Below are 22,033 nucleotides of genomic sequence, written 5' to 3' on the forward strand. Positions count from 1 at the left end.
TCACCTTTTCGAGCTCTACATGCCTGTCAGATCAGAATCATTGTTAGCAATTAGACACTGCCAATATTGAAAGAAATCAATTGGTAAGACCTTTGCAACAAATGACAAATCAAAGCATGCATGCATAAAGCATGCTAAAAGCACAAGTGTATGAGATGACCATAGCCCGAAACATGGCATCCACACATAAAGCATCAAGGCACATGGTAGAACAAAGCATCATGCTTCAAGCTACATCAAGCAAAGAAGACAACGACATCGACAACATGTATTGAGAGGCGAAAATCTTGCTACCTTCAGCCCATATGTTTGTAAATCAAACCTGACCACCTGAGAATAGCCATGTAAGCACCCAGGGGAGGATTTGATCTTGTAACTCACATCTGACCACCTTACAGTAGCCAAACGATCATGGCACCAAGGGGAGGTGTTGAGAGTTGTGGTGCCATGAGCACATAATTAGAGGCTAAGATATGGTATAGGAAAGAATCAAAGTAGCCATCCTAGGATGTGGACTACATGATGTGGAGATGTGGATTGAGGTTATCCACAAGGAGAGATGTGGATGAGAGGATCCCACATGGTTCGACTATTCTAGAGGCTCTCCCTATATAAGAAGCCTATCATGTATTGTTGAGTACACACACATTGCAATAAATTAAGTATTTGCTACCCTATGTCTCTCTTGTGGTGCTTTGATCCTCCTTGATCCCTCACTTTGTCAACCCATAAGGTAACTCATCCCTAAAACAATCAGAGAACTCCTCTGCTATTTGATCAGCCAACTTGGCCATCTCTCCATTTTGGGTAACATTAGTGCTAGCCGAAGGACCATCAATCGGCTCTACCGATGCTGTACAAAGAAACAAAAACTCTTCTTGAGCTTTTCGAACTTCCATTACAGAAACCAACGGTCCTTGAGGTATATCTTTTTCACCTCGTAAGACATACAGCACATCATTCATCTTGTATTGATAAATGTGCTTTTTCCAATCTATGGCTGGATTCTTCCTAGAATGCCAAGCCTTACCTAGGGCTATATCTGCGTGAGCAAGCTTGGTTATTTCAAAATCAAGCTTCTCTGTATAGTCATGAATTCGAAGTTCCAACTGGGTAATCCTTTGGTCCCATACTTCAGTTGAGCTTCCGTCTGCCATTCTGACTGTGTATGCATAGTCAGACGGGCTAGTCTTTAATTTCAGCCTCTTTACAAGCTTGGAGTTAATTACATCGTGCGTTGACGCTCAGTCAAACAACACAATGACGTCATGATTGGCTACTTGCCCTTTCATCTTAATTAACTCCGTATCAGTAAAGGCTGTATACCCCGTTGCTGTAGGCTAAGATAGGACATTATCAGGTGCACTGTTTACTAGCTTAGCAACAGACACACATAACAAAACATGTACTGACCTTTGAGAAGATCCCGCTAGTAGCTGAATCTGCATCTGTTCTGCTCTGGGACTTTCCTCCATTTTCACGTCGCATTCTAAGATCACCATCTCAACAATCCGATGTTCCTTGCTTGGACAATCTTTCCACTGATGAGGCTGAAGGCATCCAAAACACAAGCCTTCTCTCCTCACTGTTTCTCTTTGTTCTAGGTTCAAAGAAGACTTCGACCAAGCCCAATGGTGGTACTTGGTTTAGGAGTCTCAACTGGCTTCACCTGCTTGGCTTGGCCACTAGGCTGTGAGGCACTCCCTTTGCTAATCCACTTCTTCTTAAACCCAGTTTTCTTTGGGTACTCATACCGAGTCCCAACCTACACAAACCCACTTGGTTTGTTCCCTTTGGCATCCTCATAGTTCAAGGCTATGGCAATTGCTTCATCTAGCGTGTTCGCATACTTAGCCCAAACTTCCATCTTGATCCGATCATTCAGTCCAAAGATAAAATCTTTGCACTAACTCAGGTAGAGGTTCATAAACTTTCATTACACTTTCTCTAAACTTATCAGTGTCTTTAGCCACTGATAAATTTCTCTGACGAAGATTTCGATACTGATCCTAAGATCGGGATGCTTCATCAGGAGGTAAGAAGTGTTTTCTAAATTCTTTTTTAAACCCCTCCCAAGTAGTGGATGCCACTCCATCTTTCTATTGTTTTATCCACCATCTATCCGCTGCCTCATTAAACATGTGGGTGGCCTCACAGATTTTCTTTATATCATTCCTGATTTCACAAATGGTGAAGGCCTTGTCCCATTTGTGTAACCAGATTTCTATGATATCGGAACTACGGTCAGACATTCGACCAGAATACTTTTCTGGCCTATAATTGGCAATATTAGGGACCTTAGCCCTCCTAGGCTCGACCGTATGAACACTGGATTTAGGCTCCATTGGAGCTTTATCCTTCTCTTCACAAGATGGTCTAGCAGACATACTATGAACCGTTTTTTTGGGCTCGGATTGCCCTACATTTGCTTGCAATTGTTGAGCTAAAATCTGTTGCAAGGCATTCTCCAATAATGCAATTCTACCAGATAGTGTATGGCCTACTGAGCGTGACACCTGCGGGGTCAGTTGGACTCCTGACTCTACGGGATCCACCCTAGAAGCTTCTTCTTTAACATCCATTTAGGTCGATGGTTTTTTTTTAATTTTAAATAAATAAATAAATAAAACACCGCCTAAAACTGTACTCACAAACTGCTTTTCAATCTCACAACCACAAAAGGTGTCTAAACAGCCATAACCATCAACTGAAAATAGCTGAGACCAAGATGAATATCTTTTCCCTATACTAGGGAAGTATCTGCAATCTCAAATAACTCAAATACCGAGGGCAAATAAACTAGCATATACCCCAATAAAATTTAAAAGGCATAGAAAGCTCCCTGGTCATATTTCTGCTACATGAAGAGATCAACTAGTCTCTATAAGCCACTCCCAATCTGTATTTATGATCTGTCTTGCGACCACCTACCTTTACGCTGGATTCAAGAGAAGATCCGCCATTATAAACAAATACCCAGGCTCCAGCCTCTCTTTTTATTACTGCACACGAGGCTCCCAATAGACTAAGGTTGGTGCGTTGCTAAACAAATGAGTTGTGCAATGAAGCGATGAACAACCATGTGGGCATAGCATCCGCCAATCACGACGATCACGAACGAGTTCACCAACCACCCGCAATCTAACACTATAACAGTCTTCACGACGTGAACTCCTACACCCACGCAATCTCTATGGTCTGACAGGCTCCCCACAATGCTCTTGACCTGAAACAGGTAGCTCTAAGGCACACGTAATTTTTTTACGCAATCCCCTAGTTACTCAGCCGTCAATCGTGACATCAGCAAAATCAACGGGCTCGTCAATGAAGGGCTAACTCCATCCTTTAGCGCAAGATCGCAAAGGTCTGCACCTTTCAACGTTTGCTTAGGCGTAAGGCGGATAATGATAGAGAGCTTCTTTTTCATACGCACACTACGCAGACGTCATGCCTATTCGAGGTAAAAATTCCGACCACCTAATACGCTTCACCCATCGCACCCTCCCTTTCTCATCGCTCAGTCAGGAAACGTGTTGCCTGTCTCAGCGCAATCCTTTCGTGATCTAGATTCGCCCCTTTCACAAACTTAATTGTGGACTCCCCAAATTGTTACCTGATTTTTACGCTCTGATATCAAATGACACAGTCCCTAATGTATAACCTGTTCCATATTCCCAATCTCTAAGATCAATCACGGGGCAGGCACTCAGATATCCTCCCAGCCAATTCTTGGTGGTAGCAAACTCATAGAATACAATCTTACATGAAAACTCTTGCTTGCAAAATTCCACCAAACCCCAATTCCCTAGATGGATCTAGTATGCCAAATGTCTTCATTCTAGGGTATCTCTTAAATGCATCTTTACTACCCCTCTCTTGGGATATCAATTTATTCACTTGCCCCTAGGCACATTTCCACACTTAATGCATTTAAGACCCCTAGCCTTAGACCCATCTAGTCAGTGCCTTGTCACCCTCATCAAGGACCTTGACATTAATACTTTTGACTATTTATATGAAGCCCAAATAAATATAATACAAACTTTGATCCTTTAAAGGAAAATGTCCACTAACCCTTCCGAGGTCATGTTACCTCAACTTGAGCGTAACAGTTCAGCTTTTCAGTTTTGGCCATAGGTTGTAATCCACCCCCTCCGTCTCGGGGTGATAGCTTTTGCCACCATGTTTCTTCCATGTAATGGACAAATTTTTGTTCAGACAAAAAAACATAGTTTAAAGGATAATGATAATGAAATTTTCATGGGATGATTCAGCATATGGTATAGTCATTAATTCAATATTGATAATACATAATGGCTCACCTTTGTAAAATCTGTAACTTTTGAATTTAGAACTTAGATGAGCATGATACTCCCATGGCAAAAAACTAATTCACGTTGATTAATTAAGTACACCTTTGTTAAGGTAAGGGCAATACTTGATTAAAGAGATCTAACGTAACCTAGCCTAGCTTAACCTAACCTAACCAGGTAGTTTAGCCTAGCTTTTAGCCTAGGGGCAGAGAGAGGAGAGGACGGGGGGGGAGAGAGAAGAGAGAGGGGAGGAGAGGGGGGGATAGAGGGGCAAACTGCGTAGGGAAAGGATGGGAAGGGGCAGGAGGGCTAGGGAGGGACAAGTGCGGGCGAGATGGACAGGGAGGGTTGGGAGACAGAGGCCGGAGGCTTGAGTGGAACGAGGGCAGCTGGGAGGGGCTGGGAGACGGAGGATGGGGAGGGTTGGGAAGGGGAAGCCAGATCGCTAAGCGGAGGGTTGGGGAGAGCTCGCTAGGGAGAGGGCAGGGGAGGGGATGGGCAAGCCGAGGGGCTGGGGAGGACACAAAGAGGGCTGCGCAGGAGGAAAGGGGGGGGGGGGGGGATTGCGAGGGGGAGGGGAGGGCAAGGGATAGAAGATGGCAAGATGGAGGGAGGGGAAGGCTGCACAGGAGAGAAGATGGTGAGAGGGAGAAAGAAAGAACGAGAAAGTTGATTAAAGTCTTTAGAAGACCGATGGGTCTATGAGACTAAGAGAAACCTGATACAATAAGCTGAAAGGGTGGAGCTACTAAACGAGCATCATCACCCACGCTAAGTACTACATAGTCATAGCATCATCATCATATTAGATACACTATCAAGTCTAGTCAGGGGGTCCCAAAAACATGTGCGATATCATGGTGGGCCTAGTGGTGGGCGGGGCTATACTAGCATGAAGCTAGTGATAGAGTGCAGGCAGTTATCTATGGATGTGGTTTGTCATGGCCTCCTAGCAATGGCTCTGCGTCTGACAAGGGCCACGGTAGCCTCTGTCGGACGTGCCCTGGTCTTGAACATGGATGGGATTCACTAAGCATGATCTGTGCGTCCATCCTCTATCAAGCGTGTCGTGTCGTTTGCTCTGGATCTCTACCTCGTCGACCACGCATGGTCTAATGGTTTGAGTGATTTGGTTAGGAGAACTCCGTAATCATACTCGGAGATGAGTCTGACTGTGCGCCTTCACCCTGTCTCTGCAACCTGAGTGCTCACTGTGTCTAAGTGCCTCATGGATGAAGGCCGCAAGGCATCCCTGATTTGGCTAGGAGAGGAATCTGGAAAGGGATCCGAAGCCATCCCTAAAGAGATACTGATAACGACTTCGAATCTCATAGTATACAGGGAAACTAATGGCAAACTACTCCTCTAACTTGATCTCCTATCGATCACATAAGCTGCACATGCGACTCTCCCCAGGTACTCCTTCAGCTCGTCCACTCTCATCACTGAGTTAGTGTGATGAAATATGAAACTGTCCGATAGAGATCCTCAGTGAATGTTGGAGGTGGATCTGGGTATACCCTAGTGGATCAATGAATCCCTCCTCAAAGATGCACAAGAAATGATCCCCTTGTAGAAGCTGAGCTTCACTGGGAGCTCACTCGGTGTCAACCAAGTCCTAAATCTGTGCCAAGGGGGGGCAGGGGCGCTTAACTTTTTTCAAATTTCTGTCCTTTTTCCCTTTTTTTTTTTTTTGGGGGGGGGGGGGGGGGGGGGGGGCTAATACTAATGGATTTTTTATTTAATATTTTGATGGGGGTAAATAATCATCTTTGCAGCTTTCTGCATTGAAATTGATAGCTGCATATCTGCAAATGTTATTGCAAAATTTTGGGGAAAGCCTGAATTTATAGACAACCTTGAAAGCACGAATTATAGCCTTCACAATCATTCTATCTGCAAACAACTACATACCCGACACAGACAGATTTTGCCAAATTTTGTCTAGATACTTCAGAACTTCTGAGAAAGCGTCCTCCACAGCCATCACACCCTGCAAAGAAGGCCACCTCACCATGATGTCCTCCCCATCGTGTTCCCCGACTATCTGCATCCAAAATTGCAATATGAACTCATCAGCATTGTAAGAGAGAAACACAACCAGTATACTCTAAACTTTTTATATGTTGAAATGAAAAACATGATCACCTGAAGGTGCCTTAAGACTGTCTGAAAGCTAGGAGGGCTTTGCAAATGCAGTGCATGCCATGAGAATTCAGGAGGCACAAGACTCGCCCTTGTAAGTATGGGAGAGCATGTCCAAGCTAGGGGCCAATCCTTGAACAAAACCACATCTCTGTAAGAGGCAAGTACTTTTCTGCCACCATTTCCATTAATGATTGGAATTCCTCTTTCAGCTGGGACAAAAGCAGCTTTGCTCAAAGGTTCACAAAAGCTACTTCCATAAACTGAAGCAAAATTTTCCAAAATAGCCTCAACAATTGCACTTGCAATTGATAATACCTCTTCAGGAACCTCTCCATTACCAAACTGTGAGTCATCGCCATCTATAGACTTGGATTTCTTCCTTCCAAGATCTTCCACCTCCTTTGCACATTCCAATAGAATGTCTGCATCCAAGGCATAGCGCAAACCTGCTCTGCGAAGAAGTTCAGGCCATCTATTGCCTGTAAATCTTCCACCTGGAAACTTGAACACTTTATCTTTATATACCTTCCTGAACAGTGAGACTGTTGGGTCCAAGAGTTCCTTAGGTTGAAACAGCCTTGTAGTTCCACTATCTCCATTTGATACAAACTTTGCATCTGCCAATGCAGCTACCACAACACTATCATGCTGCAAACTATCCCAGTTCGTGTACAGATATGACAAAATGCATTCTTGATCATGTTCAGTCTTAGTATTGAAGCCTGGGAAACAAAATTTGGAAAGTATTTCATTGTTTGATAGTTCACGAATCCCAAGAACACTATAGTAAAGGCCGTCCTCATCAGCAGGAAAATACTGTAAACATAGATCACTTTGAGGTTGGAAAAAGGCAGCTGGTGTTACAATGCCATGAGAGGATGGATCTATAGCAGTGTAACCTCCAGCGGTGGTCTTGTATATAGGTAGAGACCGAAGTAGGTCAAGGTCTTCACTACTGCAAGAAGAAATTGTAGAGGGTAGTGACTTAAATTCCATTGCAAAAAATGAGAACAAAGCATCACAATCAGAAGGCACTATAGATAAGCCAGACAATTGAAGATGCCCGACATGCTGAGCGGCCAACAGCTTTGCCCTAATAACCTGACCGAAACTTTGTCCTTTTGCTGGAAGACAAGACTTCACAATTCTGCTGTCTAAGAAATGCTCATCGAATACGGGGATATTGCAGAGTTGCAAGAATGGAAGCATCCAAGGATATTTCTCCCGCATGTCTGTGAAAGCCCTGCGGCAATCCTCAGCAACATCATTGAGGTTTTCATCAGAACCAGAGCCATCACTTGGCTGACTAAGCTCCACACTTGTAATAGAAGCTACTGGGGGTGGAACAAAAATCAGATCCAGATTTTGCACTTTTATTAAAACTGTTGTGTCAAGGACAGCAGGAACCAGAGGCCACTGCAAAAAAAAGGGAAGCTCATTGGTTGAGGTGCCAATGTTCTTCCAAAACATATGTAGCCATTCAGAGGAAGGAGAGTGGGACTTTAATTCACTAGCATAGTCCCATGTTACCCAGGGTGTAGAGCTTATCCTCCTAATCCACTGTCTAGGAAGTACAAATGTCAAATTGGTGGATAATAGTTGAGCTGTGAAGGGTTTTATCTGTAGAGTTTGTTGAAAAGTTTGGTCAGAGAATATTTTCTGAAGAAGAGGTCTTTCTAGACAACAACTGTGCACAAATTTAGCAGCTAGGGGCAACAACAATGATTGCTGCTCATTACTTCCAACCCAGAGTTCTGTCATGCCCAACCTGGCAATGTCGGCTGTTGCTGTTGGGCATGGCAATCCCTTCAGTTCAATCACCCACTGTTTGACTGTAGTTGCGGAGGAATCACTTTCCAAGACATCAACAGATTGCCTCTTTAATGTACCTTTCAGGCTAGAATCTGTGCTTAAGTCTTCTACAACCCCCTTTCCAAAGTGTATTAGAGCTCGTCCAAGGTTGGCCATCATATCCAAAGCATCTCCCCCTGTATCTTGCAACCCTGCAGATCTTTTGTTCCTCAAATACGCTCGCTCATCTCCAGGAGAAACCATCTGAACAGAAGAGCTACTAGGTCTGTTTGCATCATACGTCCCAGAGACAGAATCAAGGCTCTCGTTAGATGCAGAACTTATGTCTAGCCTTTCTGGGCATATACTTTCAAAATCAGCACAACAATACTCCAGGAGTTCAACATATCTGTCAACAGATAAAACTTTAGGCAAACCTGACGATGCACGCAAGAGAGATCTAACCATTTTTGGTGTTATAAACCTGATATGAACTCCAGCTTCTTCCAGTTCTTTTGTCAGTTCACAAGGCACAGTAAAAACTCTGTAGTGCTCTTTCAAGAACTCACAAACAGCACCTGGTGGTAGATAACACTGCCTTTGTATACTTGAAGTAGAAAGAAACATGCCCTCAGAAGCCTTCACAAGCCCTCCTCCATGCAGTTGCCAGAGAGGAAGATCTGCTAGCCGCACATACATTGGTCTAACGAGAAGCTCCACTATCCAGTGCCTTTCCAATCCTTTCAAGCTTGATTCATGTGTTACTTCAAATGGAGCTGATACCAGTTTTTGAGAGATTGGCCACAATGAATAAGATTGATCAGCTAGCATCTTCCATGTACCTCTGGGAATTTGTGAGTTTACAAAACTAGGATTTTTAGCAGCAGATGAATCTTGCCTTGGCCGCAGAGACTCAATTAAAAGCTGTGCATAGGACTCACGAACACATGCCATCAGCTCTCGATTCCACATTTGATGCACAGGCAAACTTGCATCTTGTGAGCCTGATGAAACTGCGCCCTTGGCAACAGGAAATTGCACTGAAGAGCTTGGAAACAGATGTCTAAATCCCTCATGACAAACAATGAAGCAACCTAAAACTACTACTGGAAGCTTAGGGCTGAAGGATAATGGCAATGGAACCAAGATTCTACTCTTCAGAGGAGATGAAGGCACTGAACCATTTCGGGATATATGCGCAGCAACTCCAGCAACAGGGCTCAAATTGTACGATAGATATTTCCTGTAAGAAAAGAATTGATTTTCAAGGAGGCTTTTTGAAAACGTGATTGAATGAACGTGATATACATTGTATAAAAAGATATCTCGATGGGAAGCCCTGAGCACCTTCCCCAACTTTAGATTCACATAATGCGCACACAATCTTCATGTTACAAGAGTTCATTCAACTAAACAACTCCATCTCGACTTCATATTGCATGGATAATCTGCCACCACGATGTCCCCATTACATCCTTTACCATTCTTTTTATGTCATCACAGCCAAAAAGTACATGCAAGTTAAATACAAAAATATAGGTGACCAAACCAAAGCAGTTAATTCATTACAAGGGAGGAAGGTGTTCAGGGAATGGCGGCAGGCCAGCATAGGAAATGTATATCTAGATGAATTTAGGGACAAGCCCAAAATCATCCTCTAAAATAAACAAATACTACCACAACTGGGGCAAAAACTTCACAAACAGAAATTCCAATCTCTACTAATATGGCAGAAATATACATCTAGATTAATTTGAAACATGTCCCAAAATCATCCACTAAGAACAGAACAAATTGTGGGATTTTGACCTCATCATAGTCAACAAAGGTCGTAAGCATAGAAGAAAGCACGTTGAGGTTTGAAGGTTGCTGCTGTGATCCCCTCCCACAAATGTACAAGTAAGTAGAATAATATACACACACACAAAATTTCTGCATTGGACTGCCAATCACTAGCTACAATCCTCAATGAGAAATAACAAAAGCCAAAACTCAGAAACGTGACTACTAAGCTGCCCACACAATGAATCCACAATACTCATAAAAAATCCCAAATTTAAGGATGTGAGGGTGAAGCTATCCCTTCACCCCACTAAAGGTCAAGCCTCCTAGGTGGCACTGACACAATGTGCATGTTTCATCAATAACAGAATGATGTAATATTACCCTAGCGGGTTGTGCCTGGGTTAGTAAATTAGGAAGTAAAGACAATGGCATAGCCAGTTGGGGCAAAGACGCCCTAGGGGCTACTAACGCCTAAATGGAACAGTTATACAACTAGTAATCCTAGAGATCCTCGAGGAAATCTGGTCCTTGGACAAAATTAGTAGGTCGCATCTAGCTTCTACTAGTGTGCTACAAGTGCTATGTTGATGCAGGTCGTCTCCCTATTGAGTTTTTGTCTTGTCTGACTACACACATGTGTTGGATGAATAACATTGGTTTTAGAGCAATCAACTCAGGCTTGTGAAGTGGGCTGGCTGAGTGTAATTGTGTGCAGAGATTGAGGTTGAGAATGGAATCGTATATACCTGTTCACTGATATCTGTTAGTCCTGTGCTGGAGAACATCTCCTAGCCAGAGATTGTCTGCTTCAATTCATTGCTTGACGACTAAAGTCTAATACTAGAGGATCCCTATGCTACATGTCTTGACACACGACAACAAGCGGTCTACAATACATGTGCTGGCAAGCTGCAAGCAGAAGCCTGTAGTAGGCAAACACAATTATGTGCTACCTGAGACATTTTGGCTGTGGGAAACGCACTTCTAAATCTCTGATTTTTGTGAATGTAACAATAATAAACGACTTGACGGCTTGGCATATTGTCTCCTGCTGGTGTTTTCACAGGGACTGCATGGGACAGCTTGGGTGAATTGTGAGGACCTTCTTATGGGCTGGTTCGGAAGGTACACAGAATACTTGAGCCACCGCAGGCTCAGGGTGGAAGTCATGGACCCAGAGATGCAGAGTAGAGCCCTTTTGGGCAAGCTGGTGGTGCGAGGTCTCACACCTGGTTCAGAGCCTTGGAAGCTCTTGCTGAAGCGAGGGCTTCTCAAGAACAACCCCCCACACAGGGCTTACTGCCCTCGCTTGCCCCAAGCCAGTTGCCAAGGCTTAGATCAAAAGAATAAGGCTGGGTCTTTAGGTTCTCCCCTGTTGAGATATCAAGGGGGAGCCCTTCCCTGTGAGGGGGGCATCCAAAGAATCCACCTGTGGGATGGCTTCCTTCAGACTACCCTACCACTCTGTGGCATTGGGTCTTAGGTGGTGCCCATGCAGCAAGTCATCGTGACAAAGCCTTAGGCACAATAGCTCATGAATGAGGCTGCTCATACCTACCAATCCCCAGATACGTAGGAACTTCGGGATAGCCTCATCGAGGAACAGTGCAACAGAGGTGAATATCTATACTAAGCCCCTCTTTTGCAGACGGGTGCTCACTCAATAGAGCAACCTCATCATGCCAACCTCCCCTCCAAGGAGGACTAAATCTCTGGCTGTAATCAAGGGATTACCATTCTCAGCTGTTGCTTGTAATCATTAAGCAACTGCAACCTACAAGAGGTGAAGGAGTTGTCAGATCCTACTTGCAAGGATTTGTATCATACTACATGCTATAAAGGCATCTGTCATTGTAAAAGTTAGTATAGATACATCTTGTGATAGATACTCATATCTTCTGTTATCTGCTTGTGATTTTGCAGATTTGCTGGTAATATGCATGCTTTTGGTTTATAAAATTCCTTTGTGATCATTCCAGTTTAACCAAAAGCCCTAGCTTATGATTTAACTTTTCACTGTGTTGTGGTTGAATTCATAAGGAAATTTGTGGTATTTCGACGTAAGGATAATGCATTTGTACCAGATTTTATATGGTATTGTTGCACATAGAGTCTGGATATTGTACGAATTGTTTCTCTCAAAAAGCCCCATTTTTGGGGCCAACATTGGTGGAGTTTTGTCATTCTTAAAAAAGTTAAAGTCGGCAAATGAAGGAGACATTTATAAAAGCTTTGTTTAGACATTTATATAGTTTTGAAGATTGTCTACAAATTTTTACATGCATAAACCTACCCCTGCTAAGCTGCAAGTTATTGAAGCTAGTTTGTCTTTGAACAAAAAAGCATGTAAGTGGTGGATGAGCTTGCATGATAGTAAGCAAGTTCCTAGTACCTAATTGGAATTTGAGGTATTTCTCAAAGGATGAATAAACAATACAAGTTATGGGGATCATGCAAGTCTTCAAGTATGGGACATCTTATCAAATCAGTATATTGCGGGTTTTAATTACCCTGAGACTGGCTGCGGCAATTGGTGGCTATATAATCTTTATTAAAATATTGAAAACATAGCACTTTCATGACCATCCTATATTGATCAAGAGGTAATAAAAATACCTTACATGCCTTTCTGCACTTTTTGAGGAGCTGAGGGTTTTATAATTTGCCTCTCTCGAAAGAAGACTTTTTTGGTTGACCAGATTGGAAGGTATGACTTTGAATAGAATCTTTAGATTTGCTACAGAATCTTCGTAGATCTGAGCAAATCTAATGGCCTCTTCTAAATGTTTTTGAGGTATTTCAATTTTTTAAGGCCACATGACTCCATAGTTCACAAGTTTTTCCGATTCCTCAAGTCTGCAGGTATAAGGAATTGGAAACCTTACATGAGGATGAAGCACATACTTGATTCATTACTTCGGCTATGTGACAATCCACTTTTGGCTCCCATGATCTAGTTAGGATGCATGGAGTCCTAGTGCACATATTTAGTCTTGTTGACCAAAGGCCAAGACATGAAAGCTGAGACATACTGGTCCAGAATGTAAGTTTGAAAATTCAAGAATATGAAAATACTCTTAGCTTTCAAATAACGCACCTTAATAGGATTGATGCGGTTCGGTGTATGGCTCTATGGGTTGTGGCGTACCCTATATAGGGGTTATTTGCATAACTTCATTAACTTACAAAAAGATGGTTAGTTGATCCATCTTCAAGGATGAGCATGATATACTTGATGCTTCTCTCAATAAGTGTGTGTAGCTACAACTCTTAGTCGACTATGAAAATGCACAGGTATTTCTTTGTTATTTTGTTTTTGTTAGTGAAAGTTCTTTGCATTTAAATGAAAAGAAAAAGAAAAAGTCCAATTGTACTTATATGCAAAGAAAACATGAAAAAGTTCAATTGTAGTTATATGAATTTGTTGATCTTGAAGGTTTATCTTTAAGGAGACCAGTCAATCATAGGATAGAGTTAATACTAGGACATGCTATTATCTAATAAAGGGGTATACCGTTTAAGTAAAATAGAAGAGCAAGAAGTAGAGCACCAATTGTATGAGTACCTTACAAAAGGACAGATTGAGCCAATAGTCCCCCATGGGCTGCCCGGGTGCTTTTAATCAAAAAAGAAAGATGAAGTATGCAATTGTGTATAGATTATTTTGCCTACTGGCTACTTTTTGAAAAAAAGAGTATCCCACGCCTAGCATTGATGATGAGCTCTTTAATCAGTTAGAAGGAGCTAAGTATTTTGATGAGATTGACTTATTTCTGAGTAACATCATGTTAGGATCCATTCTTATGATTTATCCAAAATTGGTTTTAGAATGTCTTCAGCTACATGCAAGGAAAGATCAGCTTGGTCTTTTGCCATACACATCAGAATATGGCAGATTAAAGTTCATCTGGGCTCGTTTGAAAGATGGGGACGGATACGGGGGACAGAGCTCCTCCAAATCTAGCCACCTCTCCTGATGTGACCTTTCCTATGCATGGATTTGACAATGACACTTCGAAACTCAACGAAGTGTCATTGTCAAATCAATATGGCAGATTTGATTCATCTGGGCTCGTTTGAAAGATGGGGACGGATACAAGGGACAGAGCTCCTCCAAATCTAGCCTCCTCTCCTGATGTGACCTTTCCTATGCATGGATTTGACAATGACACTTCGAAACTCAACGCAGCTCATTTTCCTTTGCTAAACGACCTTCCTGCTGCACCACCCTCTGATAATGGATGCGGAAGAACTCTCACTACAAACGTTATCAATTCAGCCGCTAGCTGTAGAGTCCCCCAAAAGACTTCACGGTCCTCGTACGCGGGGGTGGTCCAAGAATTCAAAGGAGGACTCTTCACTCCCCCTTTCACGCGTAGTACTGCATGCCTTACCAGCAAAGGCAGTCATGAAGGACTCGGAGGAGCTGCCAGCCCCCTCAGACCACGATTCGCCGACATCAAGCCAGGAGGGGACACAACATTTTCAGACGGGGGAGAACCCGAACGAGGAGATACAGAACGAAGGGCAAGCTATCCTCATACCGACAGCACATCTGATGAGTGCCTTCAAAGCCAGGAAGAAAAGAGTCTTCCATCGTCCAGCAAGAGTTCCGCTTCCCGCTTCCAGGTTGATGCATTCACAGCAGGACACACAGCAGTTCTCAACCCGCAAATGCTCCAGCACCAGCCACCAAATCCCAACCTCAGAGGGAGGGACCAGTCAGAAAGTCAGCGGAGGAGATGCTTAAGTCTTACCACCAACGCACCCACGACAATCTCAACATCAGGATAAACAGCCTAAAACTAAGAAGGGCCCACCTTTTAAAGGTAAGGTTGCTGCTTTCTTAGATGAAGACTGGCTGGAACAGTCAATTGAATGGCTAGAATCTCATGCCCTGATTGGTTACTTACCTGGCCCTAGGCCCCCCGCTGCTTTCCTAAAAGGTTGGCTCAGAAATAACTGGATTAGAAAAGGGCTGGTAGTTACCAGTGTTAGATTTTTAAGAAAAGGATTCTTTTTCTTTCTTTTTGAAATAGAAGACATGGCTTGGAAGGCCCTCCACCATGCTTTATGGACTATTAGGCATCAACCTTTGTATCTTGAGTTTTGGTCTCAAGATTTTACTCCTGACAAACCAAGATCCACCTTTGTTCCTGTATGGGTAGAACTCCCTGATCTGCCTTTCTCCCTAGTCAACCAAGCTCCCAACTTATGTAGAAGCTTAGGCCAAGTTATAGATGTTGATGAAAAGGAGCAGTTTATCAATCCCAGAGGCCACCCTCAGGTCTGTGTTAGATTGGATGTTACTAAGGAACTTCCTGAAACCCTGGTGATAGTAAACAGGAATGAAGTGTTTTCATGGAACAGCCCCTTGTCTACAAGAATCTCCCCAACTTCTGCTTTCTGTGTGGACTTTCAAATCATGATGAAGGCAAAGGTGGCAATGCAATTGGTGTTCTCTCTCACTATCAGGATTGTGTTATCAGATGCAGACATGACCCCAATCATAGGTGGATTGCCTTGGACTGCAGGATAAAAAGCCTCTGCTTTACAGTGGTCTCAATGTATGCTCCCACAGGCTCTCTGGAAAGGAGGATTACATGGGACTCAATTATGAACTTAGGGAGTGATTGCATCATCCTGGGGTACTTCAATATGGTTGAGTCTACTAAAGATAGATGGATGCAGAAGGGTTCAACTCTCAGGGGATCCGAATTTCAGCTATGGGAAGAGGTCAAGGAATCTCTTCAAGTAGTAGACATTGGGACTACTAGTATTTTTACTTGGAGCAATAGACAGATAGGGGACTTAAGAAGAGAACCAGGTTAGACAGAGTTTACTTGGCTCAATCACTGATTGATCAAGCTCTAGATATTAAGCAAGTCACTTTTTCCTCCCTCACTCTCTCTGACCACAAACTAGTGTTGGCTTCTCTAGACATGGGTAATGGAAAGAAAGGTAACTCCTGGTTCAAGGCTGACCCTTCCCTCTTCAAACGCAGATTGTTCAAAAACAGATAAAAAGAGAGTTGGACCTCCGCTTTTACAGCAGCTGACTCTAAGGCACAAGGATGGAAAGATGCTATTGAAAAGGTACAGGCAATTCTCAAGGATGCCAGAAAGAACAGAGCAACTATTAGAGCCAAAAGGATGGATAAACTAAAGAAAGACATTGAGGAGCTAGAAGAAAGGGCTAGGTGCAATGACACCAATGCCCAACAACAGTTATTGCTCAAAAGGAAAGAAATCAGAATCCAAGAGCAGATTAAACTGCACAATGCCAACATATAATTCAGAGAGTGATGGGCAGGCAAGATTGACAGGCCAACCAAAGAAAACTTCAGGAGGATCAGAAAAAAAAGAAAACAGGAGGAAATACCTTTGCTGCAAAAGGAAGATGGAGAGCTGGCCCTCTTCAGAAACAGAAAATATGGAGATAATTGTTAGCCATTTCAGAAACTCGCTTAGCACAGTGGATCTAACAGACCACAATGTTTTAGAGGCAAGGCTTAAGTGTCATACAGCCAGGCAACCCTTTGTTTCTAACTTAGACAGAAATCAATTAGAAGCAGTTTTTTCCCTTAAAGAGCTCAAAGAGGCTGTTTTTGCAATGTCTGATGGAAAAACCCCTGGAGAGGATGGACTTCTTGCTGAATCTTACAATTTTTTTTGGGATACTGTTGGTCCTTCTCTACTGGAAGTCTGGAATGAGAGCATTCAATTGGGACTGCTCCCAGAGCATTTAAATGGGGGTGTCATCAAACTTATTCCAAAGGAAGGGGACAAAACAGTGTTAAAAAACTGGAGACCCCTAACCATGCTTAACTGTTCTTACAAGATATTTGCTAAAGCAATGGCCTTGAGACTCAGACACAAGATGGACAAGTGGATTCTGGAAGAAAAAACAGGATTCATAAAGAACAGACACTTGTTGGAGGCAATTATCAATCTCTGGGAAGGTTGTGCACATGCTGAGGAAACAAAACATGAGATTTGTCTCATTAAAATTGATTTTGATAAGGCGTGTGATAGACTTAACTGGGACTTTCTTCTACGTCAAAGTTAGCATTGCTACTTTCCAATGCCTCTGCAAAGGTTTGTGTTAATGGGAAGATGTCTTAGAGTTTTATGCTGAAAAGATCCATTAGACAAGGGTGCCCTCTTGCCCCTCTCTTATTTGCAATTGCTGCTAACGCCTTGGGGTGGCTTATTAAAGATCAAGTAGTATTAGGAGAAATCAAAGGCATAGAACTTCCCTCAGGAAACCAGCTGGTCAATCAACAATTTGCAGATGACACCAACCTTACAATCAGAAACACAGATGTGGACATCCAAAGGGCAATGGAGTGCATGGACATCTTTTGCATAGCATCTAGGTCAAGGATTAATCACACTAAAACAGGATACACTTTATTAACTTGAGACAATCTAAATATATTAGACCAGCTAGGATGCAAAAAGATACCTCATGGTTAGATATTCAGACTGCTTGGTATCCCCATGGGTTTCAATATCAAGATGAAGGACAGATGGGATTGGTTCCTAGAGAAATTAAAAAAGAAGCTAAACAGTATCAAGGGGCTACAGGCCAACCTAGCACGGAGGAGAGTTGTCCTAAATCACTGTATCTATCCAATGGCTATTTTCTATCTCTCCTGCTGGTGCCCATCCAAAGCAGGACTACAAAAATTCATAAGAGTATGCAGATTCTTCCTATGGGGTGGGAGTGACAACAAAAGAAGGATTGCTAAAGTTAAATGGGTTTTTTGTACCAGGCCAAGAAAAGGAGGAGGGTTGGGGGTAATAAATATCCAACTGGCTGCCTACAAACTAGCTGCCACGTGGGTAATAAAAGCAATCACCAATTTTGATAGAGACTGGGCTAACCTTCTACTCAGGAACTTTAAACATGTCAGATCTCTTAGAGTCCCAAGATGGAAAGACTACTCTGTTTTGGCAGCTATTGGGAACCCAAAGCCTTGCTTTACCAAAGGAAGCCAACCATGGAAGTCTCTCTGGGGAGTCTTTGAACAGATTAAATGTTTCATCACACTCACGGGGAAAGGAAGTTACATGACACTGGATTCCATATGGGTTTTGACTTTTTTTCCAAGGCAGCAGCTAAGTGATAATGATTTTTTAAGAGCTTGGCACTCGGTAAAGAAGGGGGTTTCTAGCTAGGGTGATCTGTGGGACAGGAACAACTTCAAATGGAAAACTTGGCTTGAGATAAGAAGAGAGTTCAGACTACAAAATGCAGATCAAGAGCTGGTCATGAGAAGATTGCACCTGTGGGAGGGGGATATTTCTTGGAAGGGAGGTAGGGTACTTGACTTCTCCAAGGAGTTTGGGTGGGTTGACTTCTCCAAGGAGTTTGGGTGGGTTGGCAGCTCATCTCTTTTACCAATACCCACACCCTCAGAAGGCATAGAGGAGGTTGTCTCTAAGCTAAACAAAAGGTGGAACTATTCTGATAATGCCAAAAAGTGGGCCCTCAGATTTGAGTTGATATGGAATAGAGAGATTCCATAGAAAATATCTACCCTACTATGGCTAACCTTGCATAAGGTAGTCTAGACCAATAGTAGAAGTCTTAGCATTGGAAAGGGGGATGGCACTTGCAAATGCTGTGTGGTAAACAGAGAAGATATATTTCACCTCTTCATTGCTTGCCCAAGAGCAAGAAAGGTTTGAAAACATGTGCAAATCAGAATTGGGGAGCCCATAAACTGGAAAGCCATACTGTTGGGAGATGCCCTCAAAACTTCTTATGCCAAATGGTCACTTATCAGAGCCCATGCCCTATGGTTTATTTGGATCTCCAGGAATGCTTGTCAATTCAATGATGAGCTCATGCATGCTAACCACCTCTTTAGCATTTGGTATAACTGTTTTCTGCTCACTAACTGAACATCCTCTGTTGTGCCTCAGGCAAAGTTTCTTTTGGACCAGGAGTTCCATAATTACAATGATCAGATCACACAATTGCAAGCTGAATTGGTTGACCACACTCAAGGGGCAGGCAAATGTTCAAGTGCTAAGTTTGACATGCAGTCACAGCTCCTCACTCCAATATGCCCTGTCAAAGAAGAACCAGCTGAGTAGACTTCAGCATCTGGATCTTTCTCTCCACTTGATCATATCATGTACACAGGGTACTGCTGAAAGATCCAGGGTTGAATGATGGCACATGTGCAACTCTTTGCCTTTTTCTGCTGAGAACCATAGTTATCTACCTCCTCCATGGACTGGTTTTTTTAGAGTGAGACTGTTAAACTTGGGAAACTTAATTTTCTGGTATTATCTCCTCTTATGTATAGAAAGGGGTTTTTTTGTATGCTGGCAGCCCTCATTAGAGGTGAACCTTTCTGTCTTTTCTTTGACAGCATTGTACAGATGATCAGAATACAAATAAATAAAACTTTTCTTTGACCCAAAAAAAAAAGAATATGGCAGATCTCTTCACCAAAGCTTTGCCTCGTGAAAAGTTTGAAGCTTTCCGCAAAGCTTTGAACTTATATTCGTTTGGTGATTGATTTAATTCCTTTTACATTTTGACATTGTCATTGTAGGGGGGGTGTTAGACATATTTATCTCTAATCCAATGGCCAATGTAATAAGGGTAAGGGGCACTTTTTCCTTTATAAGGTTTTTCCCTAACCACATTAGTGGTTAGTTAGTCACCATACATTTTGACCCTCGTTAGGGTCCATCCGGGTTTTGTCTCCATGACTACCCTAGTGTAGTTTCTCATTTGTTGTTATTTCAAGCTCAATACAGCTTCCATTCTCCTTCTCCCCCTGCCCTCCTGCTTCCATTTTGCTCACAAAAAGTAGTTAATACTTTTCAACATGAGGTAACTCTACCTATAGTTGGTACAGAGCCAGTACAGAAGTGGAAAGAATATATCATAATATATGTTTATCCTCTCTTTAAGGGTATATTTCAGAGAGTAACAACACTAGGCACCAACTTTAAAATGTGTCATGATAGTCTACGCACGGGAGTGAAGGGACATCCGAAAATTCAAGAGAGTTCTGTTCTGAGAAAAAAGGTAGCTCCACATAACTCTCCCAATCCTTAGGTAGGCCAAATTATGATAAAATGTGTTGAATATTATGAGACTTGAAAAATTTTAGAAACATGTTGTCACCCATATATGTTGGCATCTTCATATGTTTCTAATCACTACTATCTTATTAATTGCCCAAAGACCATGAATGTGCAAGTTATCTATCCAAAGTTCTTCAGGGGCATTACTGACATAAGACTACAATACCATTCCAACTGACAAACGTAACACAACAATAAATATAGATCTAGATGCAACATGTACGAATGAAACTTCTCAAAAAATATATTTAGAACATATGCAACAAATAAAGGTCGTTGTTGTATTTGTCAATGATACTAGACCATAAAAGAAACAGTGAAAGAAATGTAAATGGTGAAAAGCAGTTGCAGAAGGGAACAAATATTTTGCTCTCCCATACTTAAAATCTATGCATAATTTCAGCTAGCTAAGCATCAACAACAAGTTTACACAATTATGCAATTGTAAAAAACAAAGTGACAATGTATATACAGTACAGTTTGATATGCAAAGGAGAAAGAATGGAGAATACCTATCCAAAGCAATGCTTTGTGTTTGGCCACATCCAAAGCTGAGGACAACAAGCCATTTGTCCAAAATGCAATTACCATCTTCATTAATGAAAACATCAATAGTATTCATCTTTGTCACATTGTTTACGCTGCCAAAGATTGTAGAAAGCTGAAACTTCCTCCAATTCTTTCCCACAAAGGGATTTCTCATACCAGCACATGCTGGATCAATTTTTACTGAAAAATGCTCACGTAAGGAGGGTTCATCTGCTTCCCAATTTGACAAGTGCACCTACAATTTTTTTACAAAAGGAAATTAAATAACATACTTTCTTCCAAAAGTAGTAACAGTATCCATCAGCATGAACAATTCAAGCCTACAACTACATAAGATGGGGAATTTTCCCAAGACAAGTTAACCCCACCCTCAAAACATAAACAAGAAAAGAATTCAAAACAAAAACCCTTCGTATCTGAAGTTCAAATCATTACCAATTGTACTATATCACACATTGCACAAGAGCATGCATTGCACGTCTAGGGCCTAATTTAAGAACAAGAATAGAACTGCATGACAAGGATACCCCTTGGAATTATCATAAACAACACTCTACAAGAGGGATTCCTGCATGCATGCACATATGTGTATTATTGCATGGACACCTCAATGCACTGTATGTATGTGTAATCATAGCCAAAGAGTGTGTGTGACGTGTTGCAGAGACAGGCTTCAAGATTGGCACCTTTAGTCTTCAAATACAAGCATATCCTCCAGGCCTTTGAATTTATTGACTTCTATACAGGCTTATCGATTGATATTACCTCCTCCCTGGATTGCCCATCATGCTAATTCTCTATGGCATTTGAACAAGTCATTAGCCTGGTGGAAAGGAAAATTGCAATTGATATGGAAGTTGAAAATGCCATTGAAGCAACGACTCTTTCTATGGAGATGTATTGTTGGTATTCTTCCAGTAGGGGTGAAATTGGCTCAAAGACGGATAGCTTCACCTCTTTGTCCAAGATGTCATCTTACATCTGAGAGTATTCCGCATTTACTGTGGTTTTATTCATATTCCAGAGACCTTCTAGACAGAATCTCCTATTTCTTATCTCTCAGATTTCTAGCACACAGGTTCTATAGGTTTTTCTGGATGTATGGCAAACTATCAGCTTCTTTGTCACAGTATTCTCTTTTCTTCCACTGGATCAGATACTGGGCCTTATGGACCCTCTGACTGCAGTGCAATCAAGCATATCTGAATTCTTCCCTTCAGCATCCATATGAGTTCTTCCGAGCCTCATTGCGGCAGTCTTTATATGATGCCTTACATGAGGAAGATTTGGATGTTTCTTGTATTCAGCTTTTCTTTTACTGCTTCTGATGGA

General features: G+C 42.2%; 1 protein-coding gene across 2 annotated transcripts in view; it reads right to left on the reverse strand.

Annotated features, from left to right (window-relative positions):
• Nucleotides 1–22,033, reverse strand: part of LOC147901160 (Zinc finger, C3HC4 type (RING finger) family protein) — a 159,104-nt gene that overhangs the window by 39,026 nt on the left and 98,045 nt on the right. For both annotated transcript variants that reach the window (XM_087375571.1, XM_087375570.1), the window contains 3 exons: nucleotides 20,665–20,936; nucleotides 6,462–9,495; nucleotides 6,228–6,360 (listed from right to left, as the gene is read on the reverse strand). In XM_087375571.1, coding sequence (XP_087231697.1) covers nucleotides 6,228–6,360; nucleotides 6,462–9,495; nucleotides 20,665–20,936 — 3,439 coding nt within the window. The remainder of the gene's footprint in view (nucleotides 1–6,227; nucleotides 6,361–6,461; nucleotides 9,496–20,664; nucleotides 20,937–22,033) is intronic.

Source organism: Dipteris shenzhenensis, chromosome 6 (assembly GCF_047967505.1).
Source record: "Dipteris shenzhenensis isolate YYH24624 ecotype China chromosome 6, Dip_SZ_1.0, whole genome shotgun sequence".
In the NCBI taxonomy this organism is placed as follows: domain Eukaryota; kingdom Viridiplantae; phylum Streptophyta; class Polypodiopsida; order Gleicheniales; family Dipteridaceae; genus Dipteris; species Dipteris shenzhenensis.